The sequence below is a fragment of the Chaetodon auriga genome, chromosome 18 (assembly GCF_051107435.1).
Source record: "Chaetodon auriga isolate fChaAug3 chromosome 18, fChaAug3.hap1, whole genome shotgun sequence".
Lineage (NCBI taxonomy): Eukaryota > Metazoa > Chordata > Actinopteri > Chaetodontiformes > Chaetodontidae > Chaetodon > Chaetodon auriga.
Window position 1 is genome coordinate 5935770 of NC_135091.1, and position 25731 is coordinate 5961500.

At 42.1% G+C, this 25731-nt stretch overlaps 1 protein-coding gene across 1 annotated transcript in view; it reads right to left on the reverse strand.

Moving 5' to 3' along the window:
- lama2 (laminin, alpha 2) overlaps positions 1–25731 on the reverse strand; it is a 168207-nt gene that overhangs the window by 112958 nt on the left and 29518 nt on the right. Inside the window, exons 2-8 of the mRNA XM_076756486.1 lie at positions 22294–22464; positions 20229–20341; positions 9577–9628; positions 8173–8363; positions 4288–4467; positions 2849–2938; positions 718–835 (exon numbers count right to left, since the gene is read on the reverse strand). Coding sequence (XP_076612601.1) covers positions 718–835; positions 2849–2938; positions 4288–4467; positions 8173–8363; positions 9577–9628; positions 20229–20341; positions 22294–22432 — 883 coding nt within the window. The 5' untranslated portion in view covers positions 22433–22464. The remainder of the gene's footprint in view (positions 1–717; positions 836–2848; positions 2939–4287; positions 4468–8172; positions 8364–9576; positions 9629–20228; positions 20342–22293; positions 22465–25731) is intronic.

Below are 25731 nucleotides of genomic sequence, written 5' to 3' on the forward strand. Positions count from 1 at the left end.
AAGGCACAGTGAAACCAGTGTTTCCTCTGGGTTTCTTCTTCATGTAATGCAGCTGCGGCTGGATGAAATGCTGCAAACCTTCACCAGCAGCGGGGATGGATCCTCCACCCACTGTTACGCAGTGGTGGGAATCTCAGGGCCCTTCAGGTCTGATCTCAGAGTTGGCACCGCTGGCCTGGACACTGGCTGAATCTGTGGCTGGTTTCTTTACTACTGCGCCCCGTCAGGACATTTAACATCTTGTCACCGCGGTCTTGTTGTGTCAGTGTGAAGACAGAGGGGGCAGTTATCAGGCCACAGAGACTACAGAGTGTGTAGGAGGGTGTAGCCTGTGTGAAATAAAATTAAGATTACATGTTGTAACCATAGTTTTATGATGACAGGTGGAAGCCTCTAACCTCATCACGCTGCTTCTACATCGCTGACGAAGGTTAATGGATGCAAAGGTGGCTTTTGATGGCTTTATACGGCCTTATATTATAGACTGATCCTGATTGGCTGGCAGGAATATACATTTCGGCCTGTCTTCATATCAGCTGTGGTAATATCACGGCATGGAAGAACATTTTCAAGTAGAAAAGTTTGATAAGTGACTGTTCGTGTTTTGGGTTTGTGGGTAAGTAGGAATCACTGTGTTGCCGACAGACCGCTGCACGCTTGTGGGCAGTTGTGTGTAATTTAAATGTGTAATTTGTTGCTGTGTTATGTCTTTCTTACTCTCGCAGACGTGTCGAGTGTGGAAGGTCCCCGCCATCCAGGCCTGCTGGTGGTAACCAGGGCAACAACGATCACAGCTCTCCCCGCATGTGTTGTGTTCACACTCGCAGCTAAACTTCTGCACACACAAAGGAAGGAAAACACACATCAATAATTCAGAAGTCGTCAATTAAACACACATGGGCAACCGTGTTTAGATAAATGGATCTTCTGCGAGCTGGTTGCAAAGAGGAGGCTAAACATGGAAACAATCTGAGTCATCTAGAGCAGACACTTTCCTCCACAATCTGTCCAGTGCCTGGTGAAGGGAAAATATCTAAATCTCAAAGTGTTGGGACTTGGCATGACAGGGATTTAGATCAGTCCTTCACAGAGTTTGGAGGTTGCACTGCGTTCTTCACCACATGCCTGGACTACAAGAGAAAGTGCAGTGATACCAGTGACGTCCAGGTGTAACTGACCACACCCTGCGCCTCCTTATCACTGCAGCAGAGTGAGAACCTTAAACTGCTGGAGATTTTCAGCTGGTGTAAAGCTGCTCTGTCTAAAATAAAACAAAAAATAGCTTGGCTTGAACTGAAAACTGACAGATGTGATTCCACTCTGAGAAATGCACTTAATGATGTTTCACTGTGTGAGTTTGCATTATAACGTCATAAACCAAAAAGTTGTGAATAAACTGCTCTCATGTAACATCATGTGGCATCAAACCGTTCACATGAATGTGAAAATGAGTGGGCTGCAAACAGATAAATTACCAATATGCATGACCTATTGAAAGCTTATCAAACAACGATGTATTCACAGGAGAGCCAATCTCAATAAAAGAACTTTGTTCACTTTCCAGATTGTCAGTCAGCGGGCAAATGGGTTCACAATTACTCTCCCAGGAGGGAAATAAATTAAAAACTAAACACAGTCAAAGCAGAACGTAGCAGGAAATTTGCCAACTTTGAGGTTCAGTAATTCAATTTAGGACTTTCTGTAAATTGGTTGATGTGGAGAGGGTGCCAGATTAACTGAGAGGAGAGCAGTACAATAGCACAGCGAGAGCCAAGTTTGGATTTGTTGGCACGAGTGAATTTGCCCCTTTTATCTGAGACACAACGCTACAGCTCTGGCTTCAGGCTGCTTTTGTACTGAGCGCGCATCTGAACAAATGTTCTGTGGACGATCATCAACAAATCCTCTCACAGGTCTCCACCTTTTCTGCTTCCTGAACGCCTGCCCGGGACTTTACTGCGTGGATGGATGAACTCTTATCAAAGTAAAGGAGCTAAATGTCTCGCGGGAATAGAGGAGCAGGGAAACTCTCTAAAAATCACAGGTAAATAAACGCATTTAGGCTCGAAAGATTGTGTATGACTAATTATCAACTACCCGAGCAGAAAAAAAATACATGATTTTTATCATTCTGTTGGGCCAAATACTACAGTACATCCTCCACTGAGGTCTTTTACTTATTTGAACTAAATAAAAAGCAACCTAAATGTATACAGAGTGTGTCAGCCAATAAAAGGTGGTGAAAGGTGTTTAAACTATCTCTTTAAAATGGCCTTTAAAGGTGGGCAGAAGAGAAGAAACAGAAGAAACGAGCTCTTTACACATCAATGACATCACTTATTGTCAATGACATCATCACCAGGGGACCAGACACCAGTGTCACATCTGAGTTAGTCTGCGTGGTTCAGCCTCAGGACATGTAAAGGACACAAGACTGTGTGTGTGTGTGTGAGTGTGAGTGTGTGTGTGAGTGAGTGTGTGTGTGAGTGAGTGAGTGCTGAGCGAGAGAGAAAGATCAGGTGTCTGGTATCAAACACTCCAGTGTTTGAAGTGACACGGGAGACAACGCTTCACTGTGTCACCTGTGTCCCCTGCAGACAGGCGGGCGCGCGCGCACACACACACACACACACACACACACACACACACACACACACACACACACACACACACACACACACACACACACACACACACACACACACACACACACACACACACACACAGAAGGTTCGATATAAGGCAGCAGATAAAGCGCTGGTGCCTGAGGGCGCTCTGTGCTTCTATTCCACAGTATGCACGGCTCCATTACCTTGGTGGTTCCTTTAAGTAGAGTTAAGTATTTTACCTTTGTAACAGTGTTGAGTGGACAGGCTTTGGCGTGGCCGTAACAGATACACATGCCTCCGACTGAGATGTCCTTAATAGAATAGTAGTACTGAAAAGCAAGAAAGAAAACAAGTGTGAGAGGGAAAACTTGTTCTAATGAGTACGACAGCATTAATGAGCATATTAGCAGTTTAAGAGGCGGCAATAGAAGAAGACTCTGCTCTCTTATCTCGGCGGTGATTACACTTGAAAACTGATGTCCTGACCCAACAGATTATGTCATGATGGTGTGTCTAACACCACACCTGGCCTTAAGCATTACAGCAGTGCTGCTAAATGGCTGCATTTATATAGTGCTTTTATCCAAAGTGCTTTACAATTTGCCTCTCATTCACCCGCTCTACCTCCTGAGCTGCAGCCTTCGCAGGGCTCCGCTTCTTCACTCACACATGAAACACAGCAAATCGCAACATCTCAGTCGCAAACGCTCTGGCCTTCATTTGGGCTAATTTAGCTTCACTTTTAACAAACAACATGGAGAGGCAACATCGCTGAGTCGAACACCTTTCTACACATATTTCTAACTCTTGTCCTTGATCCTCATCTAATTAAACACAATGAATCCAAAAGAAGTCACGAGAAAAAGAAACAATTCAGCAAATTAGGAAAAAAATATACTTTGCAACTAACACAAAAAATGGCTCCAGTAGTAAAATCCCGTCAAGGTTGAATTTGGTTTATTATCACACTATGCGCTGATTTGTGGTTAGATTAAAAAAAAAAAAAAAACACCATACTACAGCATAACAGTGTGACCATATTGACAGGTTTTCAGAAAAGCTTATCACATTCAACTAATCATATGGTTACAATGATGAGCTGTGCCAGCAGAGTCAGTACAGTGAAGCTTGTTTCGTCTGAATCAATATGAATTCAGTGAGGATATACACCAGTGTAGTCAACATGAAACCTTCTAAGTTGTATGGAATATCAGTCTCACAAGAAAAATATGCCAAAAAAAAAAAACAAGAAATTATGACTAAGACTGACAGTAATTAAAAATATTACCTGTATGTGAAATAGTTAAAGTTTCAGTCAGTCTGCTAAGACTTCGGACATATTAAACAGTATCTTTATTAGACTTGGTATCTAATAGTTATGACTTTAAGCTATTCATTCAAATTTTACTTTAATATATAGAAACAGAGCCTTGTTAGTTGTGAGTGAGATCTCCTTAAGTTCTGACACACCTAATCATGAAAGACCAGACTTATTTTAAATTATGAGAGTTTCTTACGGATTTGTCATTTTCCTGGCACATATTTATAATTTTGAAAAGCCATAAATAAAGTGTTGTTGTTGCATGTATGAGCCACATGTTTCATCACAATGGAGCTGATAACAAAAGAAAAGAAAAAAGAAGAAGAAAAGGTGATGTTCATGAGTGTTGAAGCTCACCCGCCTTGTCACGATGGGGTCGATATCTCTGGGGTCATGGAGTGTCAGAGTCATGAGGTCGGCGTTCAGCGTTCTGATTCGCTGAAACACCAACCTGATGTAACGGGCGGAGGTGAAGTTCAGCAGGGTCGGGGAGGGGTCGTCTGCACTGGGACGTCCATTGATCAAAGACGTGTGGATCTATAGGCGGGCAGACAGGCAAGCACTGACATGTACCAGCAGAGTTAAACTAAGACATTGTGCTCAGACAACATTAAAGGTGCTTTCAGTTTCTCACAGTGGCAGATGGTGGAAGGAGTGAGAAGCCTCGCCGGCAGAAGCCAAAGAGACAACAAATGAGGAAGGAGGAGGATGAGTAGCAACAACCTTGTTCTAACAGGAAGTGTTGTTTATGACACATTTCTTCTTAAATTCTGAAGAGTTGCATAAGCAAAAAAAGTCAAGAGCAATTACCTCAATCATGGTGTTATTTGTTTTCAGTGTGTGTACTAAGACACATTTACTTATATAATGACTGAAGATGCAAAATATATATATATAGACAATATATTCTGTGGTGCCAAGAGCCGTTCTTGCCATATAGATTCAACATGCTGGTTCTAAACTGTTCTAAAGGACCTGGGAGGAGGAACCTGGTAGTGCCACCACCCCATGTAAACAGCAGTAGGTGACTGGCACTGGAACCTTTGAAGGGAGTGTTGATAAGAAGCAGCACTACAGGAGTGTGCAAAAAAAAAAAGGCCGGTTTTCTTTGCAAAAATATCAGTGACAGAAGAAGAAAACAGAAGTTTAACAAAAACAAGTTACAGCTGTAAAAAGAGAAGCGACAGATAAAACCTGCAGCCTCGTGACAAGCTACCACCGACCACTGCAGACTTTGAGCTTCCCAGCCTCACCTCAGCGGAACGAACCACCTGCTCGGGGTAACACGGGGAGCCATGCTGACACAAAGCATGTGAAGACTACACCAGAAGAACAAAACATCCATTTAAGATTCCTTGGTTGCTGCAGACAAACACAGTTTATCGACGGGCTCACACGCACACCCGTTAGTCGGCTCGCTTTAAAAGAATGCCATTTAATTCAAAGCAGGCTTCACCCCCTCTTCCACAATGTGATGGTGCCCTGCCAATTACTGCTGAGAGGGTCCAAACATGCACACCTGTTTTCACTCCCACTGACTGAACAGGTGATCTGCATCAACATCAGACAGGGAGACGAAAAACTCATCATACATTTCCACAGTATGGCTGACCCAGAGCACAAATAAAACCACACGACTTAAACAAGCTCGTTTCTGGTGTTTTTGTCACCTGACTGATAAATAACCTCAAACCTCAAATACTTTACCTTAAAGACAAAAAACGCTAATGTTTGGAAAAAGGTAATGTGGAGGAAAGCTGCCTTTTCACAGACACAAAGTGAGTCAAAGATAAAACCTGCAATATGACACCATGTACAGTTCTATATGATGACTGGAAGTCTTGAAAAGTGCTGGAAAAGCTACTTCTATGGCAGCTAGCTAACATAATCCAGGGTTTGGAGAACGGTCTGATACAGATGTTCTTGTCTGGAGCTTGGGTTGTTCGGCCAGAGATATTAATCCCATCCAGAGCAGATATATGTGAGGTCATTCACCCCCTAGGCCAGTAATAATATCGGCCTTGGTATTCTTCTCTGCACAATTTGTTATCAAATATAAGCCCTGTCAACACGCCAGCAATGCTGCTCGAAATGTGGTTAAACTAATAGCACGACTAGGCTTTTCCATCACGACGCCTCATAACACGGACACTGGTAGACATTTTAATTTTGGAACTGCACTGCGCTACCTTTGAGCCAATGGAGAGAAAGAATAAGCATGAATTCATATTCCGTATCGCCATTAATCAACATGCAGCCACATAACAAGGAGTGCGAGGATCTGTCTGCCTGCCTGTCTGTCCATCTGTCTGTCTCACTAATGTGGCGAAAAGCAACATTTGGCATCTGCAAAAAAAGTCTTACAGAGTGGGCTGACTGTGTGTGTGCATGCACGCGCGTGTGTGTCCGTGTGTGTGTGTGTGTCAAGGGGGAACATTTGATGGGTGCAAGCTGCACACTTGGAAGCGGCGAAGGAGATGGTTGTGTGTGTGTGCGTGTGATGAGTGGTGGGGTGACATTGTGAATGTGTGTGCGATGCTGTGACACATCGCCTACGACTCATTATGGTTTCACTGTGATCAGACGGCTAGGGAGCTGTCAACCCCACACACACACACACACACACACTCACACACACACCCACACCCAGTACGTACACACACACACACACACACACACACACACACACACACACACACACACACACACACACACACACAGTACGCACACACATCCAGACACCTCCGTCGTTACTTGCAGCTCTTGACATCTCCCAGCTCGCACCCCCCTCTAGCGCTCCCCCGCAGGACACAGACACACATACAAACACACACGAAGACACACACCAAACACACATGCATGCCGGCGTGCGCAAGGACACACACCAGCGCCCATATTCAGACAGGCATCTACAATTAGAGTCCCTGTGTGGGAGATGTGTAGATGTGTGATTAGTTTGTTTTCACCGCATGGGTGTGTATGTGAGTGTTTGTTTGTTTGTGTGTGTGTGTGTGTGTGCGTATGCGAGTGTTTGTTTGTTTGTGTGTGTATGTGTGTTCCGCAGTCCTCTTTCTCTTCATTAATGTCAGTTATAGCAGGCTTGCCCCTCTGTTCTTACTGGGTGCAATCACACACACAGCTGATCAAAGCAACATAACAGTAAACAGTGGTGTGCACACATGTGCGTCGACGTGTGCGTGTGCGCTTTCGGAAAAAATCAAAATCCAATCAGCGATTAAAATTATATTAACGGCACATTCGAAAAGAAACGTCTCCACTTTTTAGAAAACAAGCTTATTAATTTGAAAAGCGACATAACATTTCATTATTCATCCTGCTTGGAACGCTGACTGATGCCTTAACGAGAGTTTAGACACACATTCTGACAACACTTCATATTAAGGTACAGATATTCACCACTGACTAGTTGCTTATTAGCATGCATATTAGTAGCTCATTATAAAGCTCTTATTCAGCCTTATTCTGCATGACTATATTCTACAAGCAGGAGTTGCAGACTGTGGTCACGCAGAAGAGATTTCCCTCCACAGGACTTTTCTTAAATAACATATCTTTACTGTTTAGAAGGAGAAGTAATAGCTAGCCGACATGCTACTGATATACATGCTAATGAGAAATTAGTAAATGATAAATATCTTTATGCGTCTTTATCTTGATATGTTATCAAGACTCTGCTTCCTTTTCTGTTGAAATCTTTGTGTTCATTTTACACAGTCAGATCTGGCCTCATGACTTCTTCTGAACTGATTTTAACATTTTCTGCTTACTACGAGTAAACCAGTTCACAGGGTCACAGTCTCAGATCATCTAATGCTCCTCATAGTCATAGCGCTCCAGCCTTTGCCCTGCCCGCCTGTTTGTGATACTGCCTGCTTTAGATATTTTTTTCCTGCCTGCTCCATTTGTAAATGAGTTTGCCTTTTCTAGCTGCCTACCTGTTACTGACCCTGGTTCTCAATAAAGGCCAAATTAAACTGCTTTTTACCTACTTGCTCTGTGCCTCTGGGTGCAGCTTTTTGACCCACATAACAAGAATTAGAATTGCATAAATTAAATATTTAAACCATGATAAATATCTAAATAAAAATTCAGAAAAGCCCAAGGCCCATCACGAAGATACAATGCGTTCCAACTGCACAAAAATAAAAACAGTATTTCACAGGCAGGTTTAAGGAACCCAAGTCAACCCAGCAAATCACAACTTATAGCTCCAGGTGTTACCTCTCCGTTCTCCAGGGGGTGAATCTTTGAGTAAAAAGATGTGCAGATCACTTCATCATCTCTGGTGTAGGATGGAGGCCCTGTCCGCGGATTAATGTTGAATCTTGTCAGGCACTCCGTGTCTGTGATGGCGTAGTACTGCCAGGGTTCAAAGGTCACACCGTCGATCGAACGCTCTAAGATCCAGTTACCTGTGGACAAAAACATTGGCGAAGAAAATAAGGAAGAAGTGCTTCAAACGTGTGATGTGGAGAGGTGAAAAGATCAATGAAAAAAATAATTGACATCCAAGTCTATGTTTGGGTCACCCTGCTTAAAATGCATAGAAAATTGACAAAACATTCAGATAGCTTGGGCCAAAAGTGTGATATTCCACCTCCAGTATTGATGAAATGTGAAGTGAAGAGTCCAGTTAATGGAAAAATCAAATAAGCAAATGAAGTGTCATGAAACAGAATATTGCACATAACAAAATTATCAAAACTTAAACTTAATTTTAACATTACTGTAGCTAATGTACATAACATGGCCATCTTTATGCATTTTAACTTCATATTAAAGCATAATGTGGCCAGTTCATTTTATGTTTCTTCGGTTTTAAACATGTAAACCAACAGTTGGCTCTCAGCAGTGTCACTGTACTGATGGATCTAACAATCAACAGGTGTGTGGTCCATGTGTATGAACACATGAATCAACTTGATCACAAGAGTTTTCCCGCCAAGAGACTGAATCAGACTGAACATGGCAAAGATATGATTCACTTTTTTAGTTAAAGGGGCACTATTCAAGGAATATACTACACATACTCCACACAAAAAAGGGGGCAGCATACCACCAGAGTAACCACTGTCAGTTAGCTGTGAGGCTAGCGGTCCTATTAGCCGACTCTGCCCAGGCTGGTATCTATAATTTCATTTGATGTCCAATAATGTTTTCACAACAGCGTAGACTAAAAACCTCAAAGGCCATCTGCTGTCGTCAGCCTTTACTGTGCTCTGATCACTGCATAGCTGTACACTTACATGCATAATGAAAGCAGTTAAAGTTACCTGGAGCAAAGCCCAGTAACATTTCCAGATAATAAGTTATCAGGATTGATGATGTTATTAATGCTGGCTCTTAAACTCATAAAAAGATTTGCACCTCAAGTCAAGTCAAAATGCAGTTTATTGAATATAATCTTGATCTTTCAAATTACTTGTGGATTCTCTGTGGGAGGATTATGAGCTCAAAAGGCTGCAATTACTGTATTTAACTGTTCATAAGACAAAGACTGAAAATAAGTCTGTATCTGGCGCTGAAATCACACAGTCATTCTTTCATTTTCTAATCAAAGCAGTGACGTTAACACCTGAAACGGCGTGTGGCTGCCTGAACACAATCATACAGCAGAATGCTTACCTGGGCGAGGTGAGTTGGCTGCCTTTACAATCACATAGGCGATCTGGAAAACCTGGAAAACACAGAGAGGATAGAATTAATGGAAAACAATTTAAGCCCATTTAAGTGCCTGCAGAGACAACTTTGGTTGCAGTGATCACACTTTGAGTTTCCATTGGGATGCTCGGTTTATATCTATGAGTGTAGCAGAAGTAACTGTTATCAACTCTGGTTGTACCTGACCAGCATAGCATTACACTGTAACACCTTCGATGTACAAGAACATTTTCTCACAGTTTTCAACAAAACAAACACATGGAGCTCATAGGTATTAGGTTTAAACTCACTTCACAAACCTCTCGCACAGGTATTACAGCTGTGCCTGAAATCACTCCCTTGTTTACTCACTCACTAATATCTATATAAAAGACACTCTGTTGTTTTCTCCACAGCGAGCAGTTACTTGAGATTTCGGACAATTATGAACCCTCATCGTTTTGGGTCAACGCTGACAGGAGTAATATTGTAGAACTGTTCCATCCATAAAACGCAGCACAATTTGAGACAGCCTGTGTTTTCACACATATAAAGTCCAGAGTATGTGTGCACCAGTAGAAGGTGGAGGGAAGAAAGGGAAACTCAAAAGACCTGTTCGACAATAGTGGATGTGAAGGCTGCATACGATGTGTTTAAGAGCTGATATTTATCTGGATTTTTGAGTGCTTCATGTTTTTTTCAGATTCAATATTCAAAATAAATACTGAAATTAAACAGACTGCTCTGACCTTCCTTCAGTTTCTTCACCAACTAGACAGACGGACAGACGGTCAGACAGACAGATGGACAGACGGACAGACACTGGATGTAGGTCAAATAGCGACTCCCTGTCTCTCTTCACCTCCCCGTCTTTCACCCGTCCTCTCTCTCTGTGAGTATATCTCGCTTTCTTCTTGTGATGTGGGAAGCAGTGTCACATTGCAGCAATTAGAATAGGGAGAAAGCTACCAAGTGTGTGTATTTGTGTGTGTGTCTGTGTGTACGTGTGTGTGTGTGTGTGTGTGTGTGTGTGTGTGTGTGTGTGTGAGAAAGTGTATTTCAGGGTAACCTTATAGCAGTCATTCAAACCCACTACAAAGAGTCAATGTTACCTGTATTCACACCGAGAACGGGGCGGTCTGTGTGTGTGTGTGTGTGTCTGTGTGTGTGTGTGTGTGTGTGTGTGTGTGTGTGTGTGTGTCTCTCTGTGTGTGTGTGTGTGTGTGTGTGTAAGAGAGCTCTCAGCAGTAGCTTGTAATATGGTGACAGCTTTGGGACAGCTAGGCAGCTCCAGCAGCTAAACATAGATGAACACAGCTAACTAACGCTGTGTGTGTATGTGCATGCACGCGTGTGTGTGTGTGTGTGTGTGTGTGTGTGTGTGTGTGTGTGTGTGTGTGTGTTTGTGGGTCTGTGTTTGTGTGTGTGGGGTTACAGTGTGTCACAGTCTACGTTTTGATCAGATGTGGATCAGACGAGGGATTTTTTTCTGCCTCTAAAGCTCGACACAGCATCAACAAACAAACACACCAATAACTGTCCTCCAAGAAATCGCACAGCTGGTAAACAAGTGTTAATCTTCCATCCATGACATTTAACGTCTGCTCGGTGCTTCTGCGCTGAGGTCACATCACCAACACATCATATAATCAGCCCTCGGTATAAAATTTAATTGGCTCGGTTCTCTTTTCAATCAGATTTTTATTTATTTTTTAGTTTGTGCTGCAGCCTGGTTCGGCGATGTTGAGTTTAAACTGTGAGCTCAGACTAACAGGATGTCTGCAAGTTTCATCAGGTTACATCTGAGACCTTGTTAATCCAAGTTCAAAACAACAAACAACATGTGATCTCACTGGATAAAAAAGGCACACCTTACTAAATAAGTGAATACAAAATTTGAGATCTCATACGTCATTTCAAGTCCAGTCTTGCTCATCTCCCCTCGAGGACGTTAAGTCCAGCTGAAATCAGGACCAAGCCTGAAGTGGGTGTGTCTGTATACGTCTCAGACTGACAGCTGAGGTGACAGGACTATGAGGACGCAATGTCAATAAACTTGTGATCATGACTTCAGCTTTTAAGTCAAAGACAGCTTTTTGCTGGAGAACGTGGACGTGCAGTCGAGCCATCGGGCTGCAGTCTGCCTGTTCGAGTCATTATCAGCCTATGACAGGACGGTCACATTACTATTTAATGCCAACAGGGTGTAAAATGGAGTGATCAGATTGGCTAAATGCAAAGACGTTTTGTGTCTGCATTAAAAAAAGACACAGCATGCCACAGTGCCAAACGGTTAATGCAATCAAGAGCGTGCCGTCATAAAACCAAAATCAAATATTAATTTCTCTCTTTGAGGACCAATGGAGAGCACAAAGCAGATCTGCATGATCCAATAAAAATTAGCTGAACTTTAAAGTGGTGGACTTAAAGAGAAACGACGTACACTCTCATCTGCTCTTTTGTGTTTGCACTGATAAATAAATCTGTGACTCTAAAACAATCAACTGACTGAATCTGCTTATTTTCAGACTGCACATTAGTTCAGATGGAAGTCCAGAAAGGCTGCATGTTTTCTCCGGATATGACGAGCTTCTGTTTCTGCATCCCACAAGTGATTTTAACGCTCAAAACAATGCTAAATAATGTTCACGTCCACAGAGCTCTCAGTTTATTGCTGCAATCTCACACGTTTGACGGGAAATAGTCATGATATGCCAGGGAGCGGCTTTTGTCAGACATCTGAGCACCACAGCCAAGTGAGCACTTAAAATGTTTATTTTAATGCTCAATCAGTCCATTAAAGCCCCGTGTCCAGTATGGTCGGGCTGCCTACAATTAAATGGACTGTGAAGAATCCATTTTGTCTCAGTGTGATTTGGACACGCAGTGACAGCGGTTTTACTGAACAGCTGGTGTTTACAGGCCATTCACATGGAAACGTGTTCAAATCTCTGGCCTGATAAACTGGCATCAAACTCCAATTCCAGTTAGGACTCCAGCTAATTATAGCGGGATCTGCACACAATAGCACAAAAATCATAAACAAAGTGGAATAAGATCAGAATGACACACAGAGAATGCCAAGAAACATAACATAAAACTGAGATATTATATGTTTGGGGATTCATTCAGACTAAAAACACACACTCACACACATGCAGACACACAGGTGTCCTGCCGTCAGAGCAACAGACCTCGTATCCAGACTCGTTAAAATTTACTGTCACTTCAAAAAAAAAATGTGTTCACATCTCACTGGACTAATAAAGCAGCTTTTGGCCCAGTTTGAAATAGTGTGAATCATCAAGCATCCTCCACTGCCAAACTTATTGCAGGCAAACAAGCAGAAGTTATTCACTGGAGCCGCAAAGTCATCTCACGGCAACATCGCTCTGCTTTTCCACTGAGCTGCCGCTAAAAACAATTCGGGGGAAGTGTTGAACGCTGCAGTATTTTGAGTGACAGCCTCCCGACAGCTCTGCAGTCAGTACATAAGAACAGAGCTCGATATTTAACAGGGAAAATAATATGAGATTTTAAAAAATAAAAAATCTGCCAAATTACGCTGTTTTCACATTAGCTTAAACAGTGGAGAGGCTGCAGTGGAGTTCAGTGTGTGCAGAGAACGGCCCCTGGATAAAACCGAGAAAGGCTCTGGTGTGTAACAGCCAACTGAAATCCATTCTTTTTAAGTCTGCCTCTCTCTCTGAACTGCCAAAAAACACGCTTGCACACACAAGTACAGCACATGAGTGCACGAACACGCCTGCTCGCACACTTGGTCGTAATTTGGCTTTAAGCTTTTTTTACTGGGCTTTAGTCTGCACAAAACACCAGATGCTGCAATCTCTCCCACATTCTTGCTTTGGCCCGAGCTACTGTCAAACGTAGACCAACGAAGTTTCATTGGGTACAGCAGATGTTTCATTTACCGGCTCTCTGTTATGAATTGAGATATTTTTCTGGTGTTGAAAGCACTGACCACACATCATTCTCGCCCTCCTAATTATCATATAAAGTAAAAAGTTAAGAAAAGGAAGTTGTTATTTGTTTGAGGTATGTTACAACAGGAAATTAGGAAATGCTGTTCAGCTTTCAATCGAGCACATACAGTATGTTATAAAGCTAAACTATGGTAGGTAAAGCCCCACTCACTTAAAGATTTAAGCTTTAAAGCTGCAATATTCAGAGATTTGGATATTTAAATAAATGTAAAGAAATACCACCACTGATCTGTGTCTGTGGTCTTTGTTCACATCTAACATCTGTGTGCCTGAAAGCGGCTTTTTGACAACGTTTGCACCATTTTAAGTGCGAAACGCCAGCAGTGTTTTTTCAACGATGAAGCCCTCTGATTGAGACAAAAAGTCTGAGAAGCACTAACTTATCTGCAAGCACGACGGCAGTGCTGATCAAAAATTCCGATTGCAGTGCATGCCCGGATCACAAGCAATGCAAGCGAGCACATCCTTAAGTCTGCGAGTCTGCAGTTATGTAGGATGGGATTTCCCTGAGCCGTTCGATTGGATCTGAAGCTGCGAGTCAAGATAAAGACAACAGCAGAACAGCATGAGGATGTAAAAAGCCATATCCAACTTCACAGCGCTGAAGGCAGGAGAATTTCCCTATAGGAGCAATAAAGCATGGTGGAAAACTCTCACATCATATCACAGAACTCAGCTGGCAAACAGGACGTTTTCTTATTTTTCCCCATCTGCCGTTTCTTGTGATATCTTCAACACTTTCCCTAATTGACCACTCAGAGCTGTGTATCTGTATAATGTATGAAGACCATTTAAAAAAAAAAAAAAACTCAAACTAAATGCATGTGCATCAACAAGTTCTGAACCCAAGGTAGTAATTTGGCATGTGACACGTACGCATTAACGCTCGTCTTTGTGTGTATTTTTGCATGTGTTGAGGTATTTAAGAGCTGCGTTTGACTGACAGCTTCTTTCTCGATCTCTGCTAGGTACCTCCCCCCGCCCCCCCCTCAGAGAGCAGAGCCGGCGTCTGATTTGACCACGTTGAACAAACTGTCCATCAATCAAACTGGCTGCTGCGATTCTATAATAACGGCAATTTCACTGAAGCTGACAAAAGATCACTGCAATGGCGAGTTTAAAACAGTCCTAATAACGTTTACCAGTGATTTCTCCATCTATATGCACACTAACGCCAGAGCCTACAGCAACACGGGGCTTCACACACTGGAGATGCATGGCTGGAAAACATTTAGTTTGAGATGGAAGGACTGGAGCAATAACAGCCTAATAATGAGAAATATAAAAGTGTGATTAAAAAAAAAAAAAAAAAAAAAACTGTTTAGGCCTGTAAATTAAACCTTAAATAAGACCAGAACGGAGGAACTGAGCTCCCATGGAGTCAGAAATGGTTCTTCAACAGGTCTCTGCAGAGGACTTTATTTTGATTGTCAAGTCAGATGCATCTGCATGCAATATTACAATTCAAGAATTCATCTAAAAATGATGAAGAACATACACAGACATCAACTGTCTCTCTCTCACACACACACACACGCACACACACACACGCACACACACACACGGTAACACACATGGACCCAAAGCTCCCACTCTTTCTCATTATTTAGTCTTTCTATCCAGAGAGGCTCAACAATAACAAGAGAGGAAATGAGGGTGGTGATGTCACAGGCGATAACCACACACACACACACAGACACGCAGACACACACACACACACACACACACACACACACACACACACAAAACCCACTGTCATTTTCTGAGTGAGATGACTGAGGTCGCGAGGGAAATTCAGCGCACTGGAGGGTAAATAGCTTTCCGTTGGACTGATGGAGACTCACACATACGTGCACACAAAACACCCACTGAGGAATGCGCACGTTCACGCACACGCAGACATTAATGGCGGTGAGTATACAGAGCGTACAGTGCCAGTCTGGCATGAAGTCGATGTACTGTTACTTTGATAAAACTGAAAGGTCTTTCTCAGTCTTTTCTGATGAATTTGTCTCATGTCCAAACATTTAAATATAGGTACAAAGGTCTGCGTGTGGAAATATGCGTCGTTCTGCAGGCTGTGGAGAAACGGCTCATTTTGTTGCCAAACCAGACCTTACCCATACTTTACTTGTCATAATCACCATCTTTTCCTAATCTTAACCCCGCTGTGGTTGATGTGCAGATATCGTAGAAAGTGAGAAGTTCACATACGTTGGTATTGAACCAATTCCCAAATTTTGCAAAATTTGCTGAATATTGACGATCTTGACAGGTTTGTTCGACTGGTAGGTGACAAACACGGTGAGTCAAAACTGAAAATGGACACTAAAATTAACATTGTACAGATTTTAAACTGTGAAACATTTCAGTAACGCTTCAATTAACAATGAGAAGTAATTTAGCAAATGTTACAGTTAGTAACATCCAGAAGCTGACAGTTTGGATTTAACTGGTGTGACCTTTGCTAATATTCTGCTAATAAAAACTATAATTATGTATGGTATGACACAATAAATGTATACTGAGAGATTCTAAGTACAAGCTTGTGTGTACACGTACTACTCAATGACCAACTCAACACTGACCCGACCCAAATCTGACGTGTTTTCCCATCCCTCACCCCCCATCCGAATAGAAGACTTGTCTCTTGTTTTCAGAGAAATAAGATTCAGAGGCCCAGTGTTGACGGCAGCACACTGAAAAGTGCAAACAGCACTCAGCTTGAAATTCACTTTGTCCTTCTGTTTGGTATTTTGGGGCAGGCTGGTCAGTTCTGACTCCTCATCCTGTCCGTGTGTCATGACCTCCTGTCCAACTTTTTCCTCCTTTTCTTGCAGTTTTTCCAGCGTTTTCATGTTTTATTCTTGGAATACATTACAGTCCGAACACACAGCACATCCAGTGACATGACGAGACAGAGCAGAAGTGAGACTGAAAAAGCACTGAACTGAGATCATACAAACAGCCTGACCAAACTTTTTGTTCCATTATTTATTTCCACTGCCATTGTACTAATCAGCTGTTACAAAAACACCCTGTCAACAATATGATTTCCTTAAGAAGCGTCTCTGTTTGTTGAGCTGTGGTCATCATGCGTCACTGACGAGACCAGAGATGTGATTGGCTGAGAGGCTATTTATTAATCACCGCACCATCTCATCTGCAGTCCACCTCACTCTTTACAGAGAAGCCTGCATCACTTCTTAAACGGTAGACTGAAAGAGTGACTACGGTAAGCTGATAATCCTGAAGATCATTTGTTTTTCATGAAGGAAACGGCAAATTTGGCAATGGACAATAAGAGAGGGTCGTTTAGTCCAATGAAAAGCTCGGCGATGACTACTTTGTCCTGAGACGGAAAGCTTTTGCTCTGATATAAATGCTCATAATACAACGCTGTGGACACGTCAAACGCAGCCATTATATGAAGACGACTGTTAGAGCTGAGCCAGCCCAGTCAGTGGTCATTGAGAAAAACTACACCGCTATTAAAAAGCTTTTAAAGAACCTGCTCATGACAAGTGGAGCGAGAAGAAGATTCTTTTTCTCCGTTCACTCTGTTTCTCCCTCATCCAGCTGTCAGCGATTATTGCATTCATTTTTATATACAGCTCAACGTAAATTTGACTTTGAATAAATGCAAGGATAGTTTGGGTGTGTGTGTGTGTGTGTGTGTGTGTGTGTGTGCGCGCGTGGGCCTGCCTGCTCTCCAAACTAATATTGAGGTCAGAAGTGAGTGATTGAGGAGGTGTGCATGTAGGCAGATGGATTCAGTGGCTGTACCACTCCAGCATCCAGCACAAGGTGCAAAATCGTGTGTGTGTGTGTCCGAGCGAGCACGTGTTTGTGAGGCCATTTAGGAGTGAATATATATTCTGCAGCCACACCACGGTGGTGGAGAGTGTGATTGATGGGCCTGAAGTCATTAACATGTCAAGATGGCCGCCGCTCCACTTCCTGTCCAGAGATGTAATTACATTCGACGCATGTGCCGGCAAGAAAATAATGAAATAAATAAAGCTCACCTCAGTTTCACCTCGCACTATTTTTCCGTTCCCTCTCTCTGCCTCTAAGTTCAGTTCAGTTCCATTTGAATAATATGAGGCACACCTGAAATGTTCCAATGTTCACTTGTTACATTAGTATGAATCAACTAAAAGTCAATCCTTTCTTTTATTGTAATTATCTTAAGTTCTGTTTTGTTTACTCCCACAGACTGAACTGGCCGCAGCAGAATCACTCTGTGACATCCGGCAGGTTTCGATGGCCAATGAGCCGTTGACTTATTGAAACAATGGCAGTACGGGAGGAGGGGACGATCATAGGCTCAGATTTGTCTGATTCTGGCGGATTCTGTCCTTTTTACGGACTTTTATCATGTCCACAAAGTGATGAGTCACTTCAAATGTGTTTGCTGGTCTCACCACAATGTGGAGAGACAGTCAGTGAGAGCCAGTTGTGATGTTAAAACGGTGGCTTCAGGTTTTGGCTTTTAGCTTTTAGGTAACACAAAGTAATATGTTTATTTCGTGACAAAGAAAGCCAATAAAATGGTGTTATACAACAATAATGGACTGGTAAATGGACTGAATTCACATTCCAATTTTATCCAAAGTGCTTTACAATTTGCCTCTTATTCACTCAGTCACATCTTTGTTAGCCTTCTTTTCCTTTAATGAACGAAAATGTACTTCTCTTTTCGCTGTGGCTTCGTGTCCTGTTTACTTTTATTTTGTCATGGTCTTATGTTTTCATTTCTCCGTGTGTGTCCTCCATTCTCCTCATCCCTGTTCCATCTTCATTTTTACCCCAGATCTCTCTTCTAACTCTTTATTTTTTGAACAATTTGAAGCCTCTCTGCAGTGCAGAGACAGAAAAGATGGGGGAGTAACAAAGATCTTGTCCATCTCACAACCCTCCGACAGCAAAGTACCAGCCTTGATTCACTGAGCACAAACTTTAAGTTGACTAAACTGTCATCAAGTGAACAACACATTGGGCTTGACCAATATTCATGTGTATGTCTAAGGAGCTGCTGCTAATTTGTGGACTTGGTTTCACTGATGCTTCATTCTTTGTTTTCATATTATGGCATTTTTGTCTAGAATATTGTTCTTTCATTATTAATCTAAATTTAATCTGTTTTTAACCTTTAGAGCTATTTCTAATAGGCTTCTCCAAATGAACCTCCTAAAGTCTCTCGGCCTCATTAGTTTTATTCTCCTGACATCTAAATAATTATAATCTGGCGGTGTAATCTGTTTAATCACACTTCTGAACGAAACTAGATGTCCTAAATCATCCCATGCCAGTGCACAGCCCCTCAATCATCAAGACTCCTGCCAAGCTTTCCAAATCAAAAATGGAAACCCAATTATTTAAGGAGTGACACACATGCTTATGAAATGATTGATAGCAAAGCCGGTTCAACTCATTCCAGCACTGCTGAGATAATAGTATCTTAATTCCTTGGATGACAAAACAAAGACACGGCTTTTAAAGGGCTGTACGCCGCACATTTAAATGATTAACTAATTGCTCTAATTTCATATACAACAAAACCTGACAACATGTTGCCTGGTGCGTTCATGTTCTTTGTAAAGGAGAGGAGGAAGATGAAGGTCGAGCATCAGCAGCATGCACAGACAGAACATTTTCACATCTTACTAGGGGTTAGATTTAAGGGAATTAAGGACTTAAGTAAAACAGAGTTGGTGATGGTTGAAACAGTGCGAAGACAAACCAGGATGGTTTGTCTGAGTTTGATTTGGTTTCTGTCCAGTTTGACAGGAAGTGCGTCCTAACCCTAACGGCTACATTAGGTGAGAATGATGGTAAGAATGTTTCCTTTCATGACATTTCATGATGGACTTTATTTTGTTTATTAATTAGTAAAGAGTAAAAAAAGCTAAGAGAGCTTGTGAAACACAGCAAACTCACTGTACAGATACATCTTCCAGCTGAAGCTACAGGGGGCTATACTATTGGACTATCGCCTCTTGAGGTCTTGAGGTCTTTGAGCTCAGCGTCAGAACTGTTATTTTGTCAAACTCTGTTGGTAATTTCAGTTAGTTACAGAGATGCTTTAAACTACAATTCTTACGTATCGCACCTTTAAGAATAAAGAAAAACGTAGAAATCTCAACATTCCAAAAGCCATGTCATTATATTATTTCTACATCTTCATACAGTGTTATTTTCCTAATGGTGCTTTGGCAGCTGTTTCAGTTTCAAAATGTTTAATACCCAGACCAAGACTGCACAACAAATCTAAGTTATTCATGTTTTCGATTCTGATAAATGAACCTTGTTTGTAGTCTGCCTCTTTGCACAGAATGGAGGCCGTGGCCGGGTTTGATTCATGCCGGTCACAGTGGATTCCAATTATGACAAGTCACCATTACAATCCTTTGCGACCAACATAAATCCGAGCCGACCATGGCTATCACTCTCTGTGAGGAAGGACTCATACATGCAGCCACCTTTCAGTGCTACAGGGAGGGAGTGTTTGAAACTCAGAAGACCAATTCTGAGCAATTCATCCTCACAAGTTTTGTATCTCAAGTTTGTGTGTGTGTGTGTGCATGTGTGTGTGTAGGCGTGTGTGTGCGGGTGTGGGTGTGTGTGTACCTGTTTCAAGTCCAGTGTGAGAGTCACGTAGTGGTACTCCATTCCATTCTTGATAGAGGGACTTTGCCACCATCGGTTGGTCCCATCTATGGCATATTCAATGGGATGATGTTCTGCATGCGCACACACACACACACACGCACGCACACACACACACACACACACACACACACACACACACAGAGAGAAAGTAAAAGTTATTCTATTCAAATTTTGAATCTTGGCTCCAATGTTGTTCTGAGGGGAAAATGTTCTTCACCACTCTTCTTCTTTCTCTACAATTCTGGCATTTCAACCATTCAAGGCCAGATATCAAAAGCACGTTTTTCCTTGTAAAAGAAAGAATAATAGATTTCCTTTCCATTTCAGATTATTTTATTTCACTTCTGAATCAAAAACATGTTATCCTATTTGCAGAATCTACTTTTGGCCGCTGTTACAGTAGCTTTAATGGAGCAGGCAGATAAAACACATTATTAGTTTATTACATGTCAAAGGTCACTGTGCAGGACTTTCAAGGATGCTGTGTGTGTGGGCTGTGTGTGAGAGAGAATTTTTAGGTGAAGACGTGATGTTTCAGGTTGATTTGCAGCTGTCAGTCACCAGGTTACGTATGTGTGACATTTCTGTGAAAAACCATGGCATCCATCACCAGTCAAATCGACGGACCTATATATCCTTTGGTAATTTCTCTCCTCTCCCGTTTAGTCTTATCTCCTTCTCAGGCAGAAGAGACAGAAAACAGATTTCTTGCATTGGAAGTGAATAAAGGACATCCAAATTACTGACCTCTTGTGAAAAATTTGGTATTCATTCAGTCAGCCAGAAATCAGTCAATTAATCAGTTAACCAGAAAATTGGACGAGAACAGTTTTGGGAAATACTCTTCAATGCCAAAAGTTCCACGAGGAGATATATTCCACTCAAATATGAAGCTGGACTCAGAAAGCTGTTAGCTTAGCATGAAGACTGCAAACAGCGAGTCTGGCTCTGTTCAAAGGTACCAAAATCTGCCAACTAGCACCTCCGAAGCTCACCAATTAGCACATTAAACACTGTTTAATTCACACAAAAATGAATAATGACAAGCAGTGGTTTTACGCGGGGGTAATGTGCCGGGCTGTTTCCTGGACTGGTTGCGTGGCAGCCTCATGATAACAACACGACTCCCCACAGGCATTGTGCTGGCTAAGAAATCGTCCACATAACCTGCCATAAAACCGCAACTTGTCATTTTTACACTTTGTTTTTTGAATGGATTTAACAAACGAGACACAACATGCTGTTTATTGAGCTTTGGAGAACTAGGCTGGTTTCCCTTGCATACAGCTTTTATGCTCAGCTACGCTAACCGTCTCCTGCGTCGAGCTTCCTGTTGGACAGATATGGCAGTGGTGTCCACAATGTGAAACTATTCCTTTAACAGCGAGCAAGTCAGTCATTCAACTGATGGCTCAAATTAATCTCAGTTTTCAAAAGTGTTTAAAATAACCATCGCAGTCTTAGATCATTTTCCCATCTCTCCTTTCTCTTCCCCTTTCTGCAGCAGTGTATTTAACCTTTCTTCTCTCATCATGGCTGACTAACCTCCTGTCTGGGAGGATAACTAAGCCAGCAGCAGCTAAGCAGACTCACTAGCTGACTGACTGGTTGGCTGATGACTGACCGAGCGGTTAGTTGGCCTCCTAATCACCGATTACTAGTTCAATAACAGTCTGCTTCACCAACAACCTGATCAGTCGGTTGTGTGATTGGCTGAGCGGTTAAATGCGACGCTGATTGACTAAATAACTGACTGTCTCGTTGGCAGTTTGAATTATGATCGCAGGCTAATTTTGCATTGTCATCTTGTCATGTTGCGATTGATTCCTCAGTTCATTCGGTAATTATCATTTCAGACAAAATGATTGGTTAACATCTGGCCTATCAGGGTCTAATTAACTAATCTAGCATGATTAATTATTGTAATCACCATGCCTATAAGTCTTGTGTGTGTGTGTGTGTGTGTGTGTGTGTGTGTGTGTGTGTGTGTGTGTGTGTGTGTCAGAGAGAGAATCTGTCTTACCAAATGGTTTTGGACTCCTTTGGTTGCAGATGCGACACTGAGGGTTTCTAACAGGCTGGCCTGGTACATGTTCCACCAGCTTACAGAACATCTCTGGACCCGATGAACCACAGGTAGCATTAGCTGTTATATCTGCCATGGACGCCAGGTTCAACACAGCCGGGAACAGTCCTGGAAAGAAAACACACAGACAATTAGATAAAGACGCTGAAACATCAAGTGCTGAGTGTATTAGTACTGATATGTGTAGACAGACTGTAGATGCAGTAGTTTTCCTCTTTGTGGAGTAAGCAAAGAGAATGTTTAAAGATCTGATACTTCGGGAAATATTTATGTTTGACAAACAGATAAAGTTGACATCTTCTCATTGAGCTGCAAGTTTGAAAGCAAGATATTACCAAAACTGTCAGACAACTCCTTTAATTCCAATGAAAATCTGAAAGACTTGCATAAAAAGGTGATATGAACACACACAGAAAGTTCACCGTGCACCAACCGCACGTACCGTGCAGTCAGACCATCGCTAATCACAGGTTCAAGTCCATTCAGAGCAGTTCTAATGAGGTCAGGCGGGCATTCTTCTTCAAAGCAAAGACGTGTTAAAGTGCCAAAATGCAGCACAGTAGGGGTTATTAGGAACATCCAGCACATCCTGCTTTGCATACAGGTTTCATATTTCAAATCATTAAAAAAACACAGTTTTCTCTGTGTAGTCTGGTTCAGAGTGAGCCAGCTAATGCGTGTATGTGTGTTGTACTGCGGTTATGAGTAATTAGAATGGAACATGAGGGGGAGGGCAGTGTTTTATACCGTCCAAGTTAGTTAATCTGGGTGTATTTTAGGTACAGTCTAATGCAGTTAACATCATTTACCCCCCACAGATAGCAGGAGCCACACTCACTTTATCTTTGGATAAAAGAAGCATACGGCAAGCGTTTTTTGGCCAGGTTTCAGCGTGCAGAATTTGGGCAGTGTATTCCTACTATATCAAAGGAGTATTCATTTGCATTATGTTGCTCAAGCATTTTTTTTTTCATTTCCTGTCCATGGACATTTTTCATTGCTAGAACAGAAACTAAACTTGGAGAGGACACATAGTATGGAAAACACTGAATAATACAGATTTTTTTTTCCATGATATTGTTGGAAGCCATCAATAAATGTATACTATGCAAACACTGCTTTGTTTTCCTCCCTTGTGCCCTTATGGGCGGTCATGGTATTAAACAAAAAAATCTCCCAGAATGCATTAAAGTAGAGCTTCATATCATATTCCCAAATTTTCCGAGAGAAAAATAGCCATTATAGTAAACTCCTGGAGCCATATGACTACAGCTGAGGGGAGTGTGCTCCAGCCCTGAGGGGCTCACTGAGGTACTAAAAGCAGGGTCGAACTCCCACCATCCAGGGAAAAACTTCTGTAAATGTACCACACTGGAAAGCACCTGTGCAGTATGTGCACATGCTATGAAATGTATGCCAGCTAGCCATACAGCTGGTGTTATCCAAAGAGGAAATATATGTCACTTCAGGAGCCAGAGAGCACAGAACAAACCCCACACGTGCACCATGAGACTGGGTTTTTTCCCAGCTTCCAGGCGGGACTCCTCTCTGTTGTTCCCATAGTAAATGCACATTAGTCTCAGAGTCAATGGCAAGCTTGTTGGACTTAAAGTACTGGAATGTTCAACATACTGCTCACATGGTTCACATTTCCTGTCTGGCAAACACATGCACGTACCGTGTTGCGTCACATATCCCAGTCCTGGTTTAAGGTCGCCAGCTTTTATAGCTAAAGAACATGTGCACAGATACACAACAGAGGCAAATGGATGTGTAATAACTGTACACAAAGGAGACGAGACAGGAAGGAAAGATCAGATAGAAGGAGAGATGTACTGAGGGGAGCACTTGTGAGAGTGTAGACGGTGTGTGTGTGTGTCTGTGCATGTGTGTGTGTCCAGATGAGTCCAGCTGTTTGGCCAGGTGTCAACACTGATGAACTGTGAAGAACATCTGAGACACCCAGAGTCTCTCTCACACATGTGTACACATTCTCACACAACTAGTCACAACATATCATATACACACTCAGTCTAACATGCTTCCAAATGTCTCAGTACTGATATCTGAGGAAATGCACCACTGACGGAGCCCAGATTTTCATAACAGTGTTTGCACGAAGGGAAAGCTCTCACTGGGTTATGACAAAAATGCGTAGCAGCTACACTTCTCTAATTGTGCCCATTACTAATTCATTATAGAGCAGATTTACACTTAAGACTGCATTAATAAATACTCTTCATAGTAACACTGACTCATATCATTTCAGGGTCACCCGCAGTGCAGGAGCCAGAGAGAATTAACACACAATTCTGCAGCCCTGTATAGCTTTTAGCCTTTTTAGGGTGGTTATTTGTTATTGAGGTGCATGTACTTACTTCAAAAGCGCTTCAGTTAACCGAAGCAGCAACAGTTAACCAATACACTACATGTCTACAATGATATGGAGGCAAAAATCACAGGTGGCTGGTGAAGAAAATCAAGCATCTGATGAAATAAAGGTCACATTTTCTTCATTCCAGTGTTGAAAACAGTGGGAAGTTAGTTATTGTCGTTTGGCCTGCTGATTTGGTTCACTCACCAACAGCTGGAGCAGCACGAGTGGCAGTGACACACAGTTCAGGGAGTAATTAAGGTACTTTACAACCTTTAGCACCTGATTGCCAGAATAAAAAAAATCACACTCCTTCTCTGAGTTGTAACTCTGTCAAATTTGAACACACAGACATGACACTTTTTTTTTTTAGATTCAGAGTGACTGATACTTTCCGAGGATATCAGTATCTCCTCAAGTGAAAAACTCTGCCTGAAAACTATCACGTTTTTAAGTTTCCTTCAGTATCAAAGTGACCCTGTGATACTTGTCTGCACATCTGTGTATACACTGTAAATCAGGATTGCTAATAACTAATCCAGCATACTTTCAACGGTGGCAATTTGCCAAAATGCGAACAAACACAGGCAAATAAAAGCTCTAGTTGTTTACAGGGAGGAGGACAAGTTAGCCGGAGAAGCTGACACCATATTCAGGCTGTGCTTCTGTGTGTTCGTGTTGGAGTCAAACATGAAGTGGGTTAGATATCAGTCGACCACAGTGACAATATACATAACACACACATGTCAAATTAAGATATCAAACAGAGTTTTGTGTTAATGTGTTGCCAGTTATTTGTAGGAGGCAGGTTATATTAAAGAATTCACACAATAATATCACTTCCCATGTTACCCAACAGACAGTATAGACAAGACTATAGTCACACCTCCACCACAAAAATCAAGACATGATTTTCAGCTCTATCTTAAAAAGAAGTAGTCTCAGTAAAAGTACTCTCTGGCCCTCAGCTTGAACATTGTAATGCTAATAACACTGCTTTC